We start from the raw sequence: 12,604 nt of genomic DNA on the forward strand, positions 1-12,604 counted from the left end.
CCTCGCGGGAACTACCAATCTGCTTTCTGTCTGTGGATTTACTTGTTCTGGATGTTTCATATGGATGGAATCACACTATATGTGACCTTTTGTGTCTGGTTTCTTTCACTTAACATAATGTTTATGAGGTTCACCCACACTGAAGTATGCATCAGCACTTCATTTCTTTTTTTGGCTGAATAATACTCTGTTATGTATATGTACCACAATTTGTGTATCCAGTCATCCATTGATGGACATTTCAGCTCTTTCTACTTTTCGGCTCTATGAATAGTGCTGCTGTGAATGTGCATGGACATTTATTTGTTTGAGGACCTGTTTTCAGTTCTTTTGGGTATGTACCTAGTAGTGGAATTGCTGGGTCATATGGGAATTCTATATTCTTCGTTTTTGAAGCATGTTTTTTGCTGGATATAGAATTTTTGTTTGACAGATTTTTTTTTTTTTTTTTTTTTTTTTTTTTTAACTTTCAGCTTTTTGAATAGAACATCTCATTACCTTCTGTCTTCCGTGGTCTCTCCTGAGAAACCAGCTGTTGATCTTGTGGATTCCTTGTACATGAATGAGTTGCTTCTTTCTTGATACTTTCAAGATTCTCTCTTCGTCTTTGGCCTGCGGCAGTTTGATTATATGTCTAGGTGTGGATCTCTTTGTGTTTGTCCTATTTGGAGTTCATTGCATTTCTTGGATGTGTAGGTTAGTATTTTTCATCAAATTTGGGAAGTTTCTGGTGTTATTTCTTCAGATATTCTCTATGCCCCCATCTCCCTTTCATCTCCTTTGGAAACTCCTTTATACATATGTTGTTATGCTGGTGGTGTGTCACATGTCTTTGACACTGTGTTCTTTTTTCTTTCTTTTCCTCAGACTAAATAATCTCATCTGACCTTTTTTCAAATGTGTTGATTCTTTCTTCTGCTTGCTCCTCTAGTGGATTTTTCATTTCAGTTATTGTGCTTTTCCACTCTAGAATTTTTTTTTTTATAATTTCTGACTCTCGATTTTCTCTTTGGTGAGACATTATCCTCATACCTTTGTTTAGTTCTTTAGATATGGTTTCCTTTATTTTTTTTAACATACTTAGAATAGCTGATCTAAAGTCTTTATCTAGTAGGGCTTCCTCAGGAACAGTTATGGTTAACTCTTTTTCTTCTTGTGTATGAGCCGTACTCTTGTTTCTTTGTATGTATTATAAATTTTTGTTGAAAACTGAGCATTTAGAATAATATAATACAGCAGTTCTGGAAATCAGATTCCTTGCCCCCCCCGCCCCCACCTGCCATAGTTTGTTATTATAGTTTGTTTAGTGACTGTTATGAGCTAATTTTGTAAAGTCTGAATTCTTTGTCATGTGTGACCAGTCATGTGTGTGTCATGTTTGTGAGAAGTCCCTGCTCAGTTAGCTTATGGGTTAGCTAATGATTGGGCAGAGATTTCCCTAAGTGCCTGGAGCCAGTAAGTCTCAGTCTTTTTACAAGGGGCCTATGTGGATGTTGGGCCATGCTGTCAATGCTCAGGCAAGCAGTTGGCAACTCTGCCTTAGCCTTCACTTCCTGCTTGCCCAGAGCCTCCAGATCAGCCAAAGGTGAGCACTTGGGCCCTCTCAGGTCATTTGTGAGCATTTGTGAACATGCATAGAGCCATATGCCTGAGTGTGGCCTTCTAGATCCCCAGGGATATACCAGACCTTTTGTAAGCCCCCTGGACATATCATTCCCTAGCTTTTCCTTCTAAGCTTTTTGGTCAGCCTGCTTTTGCCTAAACTACTATCCTCCACTTCAGGCAGCTGTAATGTTAAACAATTGCCTCTGATTATTTTCAGCAAATGTCCCCACAGAAAATGCTGTTTGCACTGGCATGCTCTAAAACAAGTCAAATAAAGACAGTCTTGTGCATGGGATCTTTCAGAGAACCACCAGACGGGAAAAATAAAGACAGTTCTCTGGGAAAACCGAGGGGTTTTCGAGGAGCTCAAACCCATTCTGCCCCGTTCAGTGCCTGGCAGGCTACTGATTTTCACTGTGTTTGGGTTGTTGGTTTTCAAGGCTACTGCAGTGTTGGGGAGGGGAAGATGGGAGTAGGGCAAGGTAAACTATTACAAAGCTCGCTTGTTCTTACTGAGACTGAGCCATTTTTCTTGAATAAACACTTCCACAGATTGCTCAAGCCTTTGGCTAATTTTAAGAGTTCTGAAAAAGTTGATTCTGATAATTTTGCCAGTGGTCTTGCTGCTTTTATGGAGGAGAGGCTTTTCAGATGTTCTTACTCTACCATTTTTGCTGATCTTTCAATGTGTATTCAGTCTAGATTTATACCCCATGAATCTATCCCAAAACAAACAAACAAAAAAATCAGTTATGTCCACCAACATGTTTATCACAGTGTTGTTTATAATAGTGAAAAATTTGAAAGATCTTAAACAGGTGACATTGGGAGGAAAAGCCTATAAATTCTGGGTCATACTATTATGCAGCTATCAATAATGAAGAGGAGGCCTGGGAGAGTGTGACAAAGAAATTGAGAGCCCTGGCTCCTGACTCAGGTGGGCTGGGTTCGAATCTGCCTCTGAGGTTTATAGCCAGTGACTGGGAGCAAATTAATTAACCTCTCTAAGCGTCATTTCTCATCTCTGAAATGGTGACAATTCTGTAGTGGTGCTGTGTGGTTTAAATGCAAGCATCTGTGTCATATGCTTGGCTCAGCCAAGTGAGTTATTGTTATTGTTGTTACTGTCATTCAACAGGAAATTGTTCATGATATAATGGTAAATAAACTAGCAGGGTATGAAATCGTATGCATACTATAACCAAAATATGAAAAGAATAATCCGTTGGCAAAGCATGGAAAAAACATGGTTGGAAGAAAATATACCACATGGGACTGTGGGTTATTTATTTTCTCTTTTCTTTTTTATTTCTGACAGTATTATGCATGTGTCTTTTTTTTTTAATGGAAAAGATAAATGTGTACTCACAGTAAGAATCTCCCTTAAAGAGGCAGGGGTTTTCCTGGTGGATCTGGGCAGGACCACTCTGCACTGGACACTGGACTGTGGAGGTGCTCTTCCAGGTGCGTCTTCAGGGGCCTCTGGTTAGCAGTATTTCCCAAGTCTCTTCAGGAGTCTGTGATGTGTTTATTGGTCTTCTTCAAGGGGGTCTTTTATCAAGAGGCCAGGGAGCAGGGGTCACTGCTGCTCCTCAGGGCGGGCTCTGAAGGTTTAGTGTAAATCCTGGGAGAGCCCTTTTTAATTCCGATGTCCAGTGTAAGGCTCTTCACTTTGGGACCTCCGTCTCTTCATCTGTCAGGTGGGAATGCAGTGGTGCTGTCTTCCTAGGTGCAGCTGAAAGGCTGAAAGGATGTGCCTCGTGCTTGGTGGTTTGTCAGGGGTTCCACAGACGTGCTTTGTGTCCATGCCGATGATCTCTGTGACTGTGATGGGACTTAATTTTCTGTTTCAGGTTCCGAGGTGCACCGATTATACCTGTGGCAGCGAAGCCTGGGGGACCGGAGGCCCCTGAAACTGAAGCTCCACAGGGCATCTCAGAGCTTGTTGAGGTACTGTCGGCTTGAATCCAGGTCTCCCTTTGGCCTGGCCCTGCTCAGGCAGCCCCTTTGTGTCTCCCTCTGCCCTGAGTGAGAGAGGGAGAGGCTGCCCCAGCAAGAAGCCTGAGCTGGCTCCATCAACCTCCCTGCTCACACCTTAGCCTAACTCCCCCATCTCCCGCAAAAAGATGAACCAGATCAAGAACCCTAAGGCCGCCATGGCCCAAGGCGTTTGACTCACCCTCTAGCCCGGGGCTCTACAGGGCTCCTCACACCCTGGTAGGTCTTGCTCTTCCTTCCTCTTGTCGCACACCGCCACTCAGACAAAGCAGCTCCCGCCGTTCCAGTTCTTCAGACTGTACCAGCCCCTTCAGTGTGCCCCACCAGCAAGGCAGGGGTGAGGGAAATGAGCCCAAAAGTAGGGGCAATACAGCTCTGTCCCCATGTCCTCCACAAAAGAGGTGGAGGCTTCACCTTCTGAAGCCGTAGGCCAAGGCTCAGGCTGTTTCTCCAGACTCGGTGGTAGCAGACAAGGGGAGGAAGCTCACTTGTCCAGCGGAGCACCCAGACGTACAGCTCTGTCCCCATGTCCTCCACAAAAGAGGTGGAGGCTTCACCTTCTGAAGCCGTAGGCCAAGGCTCAGGCTGTTCCTCCAGACTCGGTGGTAGCAGACAAGGGGAGGAAGCTCACTTGTCCAGCGGAGCACCCAGACAGTCAGTAGGAAGGGTGCGTGTGTGTGGTGGTGGCACTGAGGAAGATAGCAGTGAGAACAGGGACCGCCGCTGAGTTCCTCTGCCGAGTGCTCAGGGCAGCCAGAGGGTTCGAGCGGCAGCATGCGTGGGCTCAGGGCTAGACCGCAGTTCCAGCACCAGCCCTCCCACCTGCCCTCTGTGACCCTAGGCAGTAGAGCTGCTCTCTTTGCCTCAGTTCCCTTGTGTGAGAAGTAGGGAGGACAGTACCAGCACATCCCTCATGGAGTTGTTTTGAGGCTAAATGAGTTAACATTCATAATGTGCTCAGAAGGGTACCCTGTGTTCACTGTGACAGGGGTGCAGATTTTTACATACCAGGCTCTGTACTAAGTTCCTTACATGTACTATCATTAACATTTACAACAACCCTGGGAGCCTTAGATTATTCATCCCCCTATTATCAAGGAAGAGTCTCAGACTCAGAGAGGTTACATAGCTTGCCCGGCTTTCACAGCAGGTATGTGGTGCAGCTGGGATTCAGACCCAGGAGGTTGTTGAGGTTGGCTTTGTGTCCACCCGCACCTGCACCTGCAGAGCCAAGATCAGTATGACCATGTGTACTGCCACTTGTCTGTCACTCACACTGTGCTGATCTTGCCAGTTTAGCAAAACAAATGTTTTCTGGGTGAGACTTTTTTGTTACTTTTTTATCAGCTCCAGAGAGAGCTGGTCTGGGAGTCTGGGACAGTTGTTTTCGTTAAAGCAAAATCCACAAAAATGCTGTTAAGATGTTAGTATATTCCTTTAAGAAGCCTCTACACAAATCTCAGACCAAGACTGTTTTGAATCTTTAGTCTTTTTCCAAAAGAATTGTTATCACAAGACTAAGACTATGCAACATTCACTACTGAATTCTTTTTTGACAGCCTATTCACTTACGAAATCAGAAAGTAGCAAAATAAAAAGAATAATGCAGTCTTTATCTCCATTTGTTTATTGGTAATTAGCTCTGACAGCATCTCCAAGCACATTGACGGCATAAGGAAGTTTGGCTGGTTGAGGTTGAAGCGTACGGAAAGGATCAGTGAAGAAGGAAAACCCGAACCTCAGGCTGTGAGGGCAGGGCTCTGTCTCTGCTGGAGCGTGGAGAAGTCACTCCTCGCACCTCTTGTCCTGGGACCCGCAGTCCCCAGCTTGCCCATACCAGACACAGGCTGCTGCCCCTGGGAACAGCCCTTCCCTCCCGCTCCCCTCCCTACACCCCCTTTGGTTTTCCTTCATTTGCTGTCATTCCCTCAGGTGCGGTGCCAGCTGCTGGCGATACTTGGGGGGAGGTGGATAAATAGATGATCACAGTAGTGTGTTAACTGTGGTGCTATTGGGGGGTGGGGGGCAAATGCTTCCATACAGGAAAAACCCTTCCAGAGGAGGTGTGGCCAGGGGAGAAGGTGCCAGTGAACCAGCTGGTGAATTCAGGCCTGTCAGCGGCTGGCCCTGGTGTGAGAGGGAGGCTGGAGGGAGATGGCCTAGTGCTACTTAGGGGCTAGACGATGAGGAGTGGGACGTCCTTCAGGCGTTAGGAGGCTATGGAAGCATGCAAGGCCAGGGTGATGTGCAGGGTGTCCCTGACAGGCTGCCTCTGCCGCAGTGTGGAGGAGGCCTGCTAGGCAAGGATTGAGAGGCTCCTCCAGGTGCCCTGTTGCTTCGCACTGAGCAGAAGGAGCTGAGAGTGTGGCAGAGGCTTGGACTATGTCAGGGAGTCAGCCATCTCTGACCTGCTGGTCCAGCTTGCCAGGGCACAGGTCTTCCAGCTGGGTCTCACTTGGCAGCCTTGGTGAACTGCTGGCCAGCCACCCCCTCTGCTCTCCTCTGCCCTGCCCCATCTGGCCCTGCTTCCCAATGGGCTGTGGCACCGGCATCTCTTTTCTAGCTCCTGAAGTCCCAGATTTCCATTCCAACGAGAGACCCCTCGGGACCGTTTCTCATGTCTGTGGACCACTGTTTCTCCGTCAGAGGCCAAGGCACTGTGATGACAGGGACCATCCTCTCGGGCTCCATCAGCCTAGGCGACAGTGTGGAGATTCCTGCCCTCAAGGTCAGTCTTACCTTGTCCTTCCTTTTAGCCTCTCTCTAACAGCTAGGGGGCTGGGGATGGTTCCTCTGCCTTTTCAGCTGCTGTGCCTTTGGAGCTTGCCCTGAGTTCCTTCTGCTGCCCGAGGTTGGTCGCTGGCCTTGCTGCCGCCCCACTTCCACTTCTCACCTGCCACCCACCCAGCTCCACATCTCGCTCACTGTGGATTCTAGAGCTACTGCTCGCCCTGATTCTCCTAACACCACATTTTTATTGGATGCCTATGATGTGCCATGATGAAGAATTCCTGAGTAGATGTTTTTTATAGAGAAAGAAACAGAGGCTCCAGAAGGTGAGGTGGGCTTAGGACCATACCGTCAACAGGTGGAGGTGCTGGGTGTAACTTCCCTTTCAGCAGGCCCTCTGTGTGTTAGGGTGTCAAGTGCCCCTGGAGTTATTTCTGGGTAGCTTTTTCTTAACCACAAGAATTTCAAATGAAACACACTTTGTATCTATGGTGCTCAGAGTCATACAATCTGGAAGAAATCCAGATCAGTGTCACATTCCAAGTGGCCACTGACAGATGCTGTGTTCTCCTTCTGAAGACTTGCGAGAAGGATAAACAGCTGGGTGTCTTCCCATCTCCCCCTCCTTCTAGTACCATAGCATGGCTTTGATTGAAAAGATGTCCAGTGGCCTTGATACTTCCCTTATTCAGAAGGCTTTTCAGGTAGTTTCACTTTCCTGGAAAAGAAAAACTTCCAGCCCCACCTACCATCCCTCCCCTTCACAGAAGTAAAGGTGGGAAACGAGGGCTCGTTGGAACTAGTGTGAGACTTTGCCCAGAATGCTGGGCCCAGGATGCTGCTCTGATCCTCAAAGGAACCCAGAGTGTCGGGAGGCAGAGGAACACAGTCAGCCCTGTAGACTGAGCCAGCTGCTGGAGATGCGGAATTTGCCTACAGCCCAAGGTGAATGAATTCAGTTTGCATGCTCATGGGGAGTGGCTACCTGAAGTGCCATGTTGAGGCAGATTTTAAGGTTGTTTGGCTCACTAGATACATATGTCTAGATATCTGTAGATACGTATATATAAACATCTAGATATCTATATCTCCTACTGGTTCTGTTTCTCTGGAGAACCCTGGCTAACACACCTACTATTAGATATATATATCTATAGAGAGAGATATAGAGAAAGACGTATTTTAAGGAACTGGCTTACGTGATTGTGAAGCCTGGCAAGTCCATAATCTGCAGGGCGGCTGGCAGAGTGGAGACTCAGGGAAGAGTGGTGGCTCAAAGGCCATCTGCTAGAAGAATTCCCTCTTCTCAAGACCTTCAGCTGATTGGATGAAGTCCACCCACATTATGAGAGGTAATCTGCTCTGTTCAGAATCCACCAATTTCAATGTTAGTCTCATCCAAAAACACCTTCACAGAAATGCCCAGAATAATGTTCGAGCACAATTTGGGCATCGTGGCCCAGCCAAGTTGACATAAAATGAACCATGTCACCAGGTGAAAGGGCCATGATAGCAGCATCTGCTCTGGACGAGGGAAGCGGAGGGGATACTGCTGACACCTGTGCCTTGTATGCCATCCCTGGTCTAGGGCAACATGGTTGGATATAGGGAAGGGGTAGAGGACAGGAATGAGCAGAGCTCCCCCAGGTGAAAGGAATCTCAGGTTTCAGCCCCCACCCAGCTCAGTTTATGGTGGTGTGGCTGTTGCTTCCTTCTGCGGGGGCTGGGGGTATTAGGGAAGAGTCTCCTGACCAGGGAGGATCAACCAGAAGGAGAGGCCTGCCCTTCCCCAAGTGTTAGGACCTTCTCTGGACACTGGGGGTAATAATCGCCTCCTCTACCTACTGTGTGGATCTTCTTCTGGAGACCATTTGTCCCAGAAAAAGACCACTCAAGTCAAATCCACTTTAAGTCAGGGACTAAAGTGCAAATCTTAAAAAATAAAGCATAAAATTACAAAAATAAACTAAATTTATATTTAACAAAATTACAGTTATGATTGTGACCATGTGCTAATTCTTAGCTGCAACAGAAAATGAATTGATGCTAAATTTCTTTCCAGTCCCTGTGATCCCTAAGGCAGACCTCTGAGGCCACCCTGATCCAGCATCTCTGCCACCCTGGAAGAGGAGCTGGGAGTGGAAAAGAGGTGTCAGAAGGCAGCTTTGTGGGGGGTAGAATTTGAATTGGGGGTACCTGAGGCTCTAGAGGGGGAAAAAGGTTTTTGATAACGATGTTAGTGGCTGCAGTGGTAGGACCAGGAGCACAGAGGAGGGCTGAGGCAAGGATAGTCAGCCATGAGAAGCAGGCAGGGATGGTTGAATGGGGACATGTTCTGAGGTTTTTGGCCATGCTTTTCATCCATATGAAGGTGGGACTTGCCTATCAGGACCCAGTTACTGATCCTTATGGTACTTGGTCACACAGCAGGTTCTTGGATGTAACCTAATTCTTCTCATGTTTTTGTGCACTTCTTGTCCCAGCCTGCCTTCCAACTCTCTGATTTCTACTACTGTATGATTCTCTAATTTACTGGTAAGGAAAACTAGAACTTGTAAGCAGTGTACTTGGATATTTGGCTGGGGGGATTTTCACACAGAGTGTAGGAGATGCCACCTTGCTTCTCTTTTGCCACTTACAGTAAAATGTGGGGGAAGGAATGAATTGAGGAACTGTTAGCAGAAAGGAGCCAATGCTTGATGATTTGGAGGTTCTCAGCCTATCCAGATCACAAAAAACTCACTATTGAGAAAGCACACTTTGGTGAGAAGGCCAAGCATGAGGCTGGACAACCTTCTGTTGGAGAAATTAATTGTGTGGCTCATGTATCCAAACAAGCACGTCAGCAGAAGCCAGGAATAGAGATGAACTGATCTAGGAAGGATGTGTGGTAAACCTTCTTGTTTAATGGCAGGGACCCCCTTGATGAATATAAGAGACCCCCAAGGTTTTTGAGAATGTTATACTAGCAAAAACACTGGACTGAAGGGACAGAGACCTGACAAAATAAAAAAAAAAAAAAAAAAAAAAAAAAAAAAAACCTGTTAGACTTCTGGGATTCTATAGGCAGGAAACAGGCTAATAGAACTACTCAGCTCCAAACACATGGTATGCTTAAAAAAAAAGAAAAGAATGATGGAGGGCAGAACTTTGGACACAGAAGCAGAGGCAGAGGATCAAACCATAGAGGGTTAGTTTCAGTTCTTGAGACCTAGTAGAATTTTCCCTGATGGGTTTCAAACTTGCTTGGGACCAATGACCCCCATATGTCTTCCATTTTCTTCCTTTTGGAATGGGACATCTGTCCTTTACCTGTCTCACCATTGTATTTTGGGATTAGATAACTTGTTTTCTGGGTCCACAGATGGAGAGGCATTTTGCCACCCAGAGTCTCGCCCATACCTGATTAGATAACTTAGGTGATGAGATTAGGGACTTTTTGTGCTGAGGATATTTAGATGAGATTTTGGACTTATGGTTAATGATTGAATGGGGTAAGACTTTGGGGGATGTTGAGATGGGGGAATGTATTTTGTATGTGGGTCAGATATGCAGTTTTGAGGACCAATACAGTGGGCCTAATTGTGGCCCCCAAAAGATATGTCTACCCAGAACCTTAGAATGTGACCTTTTTGGAATAATGGGCTTTTCAGATGTCATTAAGGTAAGGATCTCAAGATGTGATCATCCTGGATTAGGGTGGGCTCTAAATCCAATGACAGCTGTCCTTGTAAGAGACAGAAAAGTTGAAGGCAGAGATTCACAGAGGGAAGTCCATATGAAGACAAGGCTGAGCCTGGAGGTGTGTAGCCACAAGCCAAGGAGCACCAGTGTTGCCGGCAGCCACCAGAAGCCAGGAGAGAGGAACAGAAGGGGTTCTCCCTCCGAGCCTCCAGAGGAACCAACCCTGTTGACGTGAGGATTTGGGCTTCTGGCCTTCAGAACTGTGAGAGAAGGAATTTCTGTTGTTTTAAGCTGTCGAGTTTGTGGTAATTTGTTATGGCAGCCCTAGGAAACTTATATGGACTTCGGATGGAAAGGATTGGAGTCAGAAAAAACCTTAAGTCCTTTATGATCTTGAGCAAGTCCCTTAACTTCTCTGAGCTTTGGCTTTCTCGTGAGGAATCACCATCCCCAGCTCACCCTCTGGGTGCTGTGACAGCGACATGAGTGGAGTGCCCATTAGCCATTTAAATGCTTAGAAGCAGAACTGTTGCTGATGACCAGGTGTGCTCCTTCCTTTTTTCCCTGTAATTACCATCCAATCAGCGAGAGAACCTAGGTTCAGGGACGTTGAGCAACCGGACAGCAGAGCCAGGATTTGAAGTCATTTGTCCAGCTCCAAAGACCAGGCTCTATCCACTGTACCCTGCTCCAGAGCCCCTGGAGGAGGAAACTCTCAGTCTGGTAGTGTTTCCTCTCCTCCTGGAGCAGGACCTGCGGGCTCCAGAGCAGTTTTGTAGGAGCACTGCTGAGACCTTTTCTGGTCTGCGGAGTATATGAAAGTCCATTTCAGAAGAGCCTGAGACTCAGAACTCCTGACCTCTTCTCACCCCTCCCCTGCATGTAATTGGTGGCTGTGCCTCATGGGCACTGGGACACTGCAGGCCATGGCCCTCTTCCCAAACACAGTGACATCCCTGTCAGTTTCACTAATGGATTCATTGCATCTGACCGCTCGATCTCCCTCAGAGGCAGGGCACAGCCGTTCCAAACAGTCTCGCTCCCCGCCCAGCCTGGGCTAGCCTGATGGAGCCTGCCCATACCCTGGACCCTGTTTCTGCTGCCCACATTCGTTCCCAGCTGGGGCCAATTACCTGAGCAAGGAAATGTTAGGGAATAGGGAGTGAAGGAGAAAAAATTCCATTTGGACCCCAGAATGGCTTAAATGCCACACATCCTGAGACTGGCCAGCTTTCTACCCTGGCTTTTTGTCTTTCTCCATCCTCAGCCTAGGAAATGCCTCTGATAAGATTTGGTCTTGGGATTTCAGGCTAGTACTGCTTCTGGGGGTGATTGGCTGTCAGCGTTGTAACATTGGAAACCATCAAAGCCACAGACCAGGGAGAAAGAACAGGGGCTGGGAGTTGAGAGGGACCCAAGTCTGGCATTTACCTGTGGCCACAGGCAAATTACTCAACCTCTCTGTGTTTCATAATTCAGCACAAACTTAGAATGACCCCTGTGTGCTCGGCTCTGTCAAGGCCTCTGGAAGGTGGGCAGAGTGCTGTGGTGTGGACTAGGGGTGACATATGCAAAGCTCCTGGCACCTGCCAGGCACGCAACAAGTTTTAGCTGATACTCTTGTCATCTTTATAGTTGCCATCCAGTATCATGTTCTTGTGCAGTTTTTGTTGTGGGCTCCAGAAGTAGTAAATGGCAGGGTACTTTCCTGGTGCGAGGAAACAGTTCTTTGCAGGGCTACTAAATGAGTTGTTGAAATGGAAACACGATTTGCGGTCCCCAGTGGTCCACTGTGGATCCAATCAATGTATATATTATCAGGTATATTTGGATACCTATTTAGCTGATAAAACTTTTAGAGAAAAGTTTAGAATTTGGTAGTTTTGATTCCTCCAAATGAAGTCCATATTCAGATTTATTTTCTTCTTTATTAAAAATCCCTAGAAAGGAAGAAGGAAATCTTGAATATTAGCAGGTGTTTTACCTCTGCCTCTGCTTTTGGAAGCTAATCACAAGGGTGAGCCATGAGTACAATATCTGGAAAGGATCCATTTTCTTGCCCAGGCAAGCCCTTGGCCTGGACTCTTCCAGGTCTGCCCTTCCCCCACCTCCAGCAACCCTCCACCGCCTCCCCTTCCCAGAAGCATACCACACTGGTTTTCACCCTGGAGCCTTCAAACTGCTGTCTCCTTACCTGGAGTGTGCTCTCTTTGCCTGTGAATTTCTTTGCACCTTCTGATGCAGCTCAGGCCTCACCTCCTTTTGGATAGAGTGACTTGCTCCATTTGTGCCTGCTCTGGTTGGCACTTACCAGCTGCCTGCTGCTGTGTCTGTCTTCGTGCCCGCGGCTCCTATGGCACCAGTCTCCCTGGGCACAGAGGCCGGATCCTGTCCATCTCTGGCTTCTTAGCACTCATTCTAGGGTTTGGCTCAGGGTAGACCCCAGAGAATATTGGATGAAGGGAATAGTAGAAAACAGCCAATCAAGCGAATAAACAACTTGTTTTTTAGTAGGATATTGATTGGAAATGGATATTGAGTGACCTTAGAGGGCTGTGTTTGTAGTAGCTGCCCACCGTGGGCCCTG

The 12,604-nt window shown here is 47.0% G+C and overlaps 1 protein-coding gene across 1 annotated transcript in view; it reads left to right on the top strand.

The window, feature by feature from the left end:
* EEFSEC (eukaryotic elongation factor, selenocysteine-tRNA-specific) overlaps window positions 1–6,604 on the top strand; it is a 115,640-nt gene extending 109,036 nt beyond the window's left edge. The window contains exons 4-6 of the mRNA XM_008582330.1: window positions 3,459–3,555; window positions 6,167–6,331; window positions 6,512–6,604. Coding sequence (XP_008580552.1) covers window positions 3,459–3,555; window positions 6,167–6,331; window positions 6,512–6,604 — 355 coding nt within the window. The remainder of the gene's footprint in view (window positions 1–3,458; window positions 3,556–6,166; window positions 6,332–6,511) is intronic.
* The last annotated feature ends 6,000 nt before the right edge of the window (window positions 6,605–12,604 follow it).

The sequence above is a fragment of the Galeopterus variegatus genome, unplaced genomic scaffold, assembly GCF_000696425.1.
Source record: "Galeopterus variegatus unplaced genomic scaffold, G_variegatus-3.0.2 Scaffold2572, whole genome shotgun sequence".
NCBI classification, from domain to species: Eukaryota; Metazoa; Chordata; class Mammalia; order Dermoptera; family Cynocephalidae; genus Galeopterus; species Galeopterus variegatus.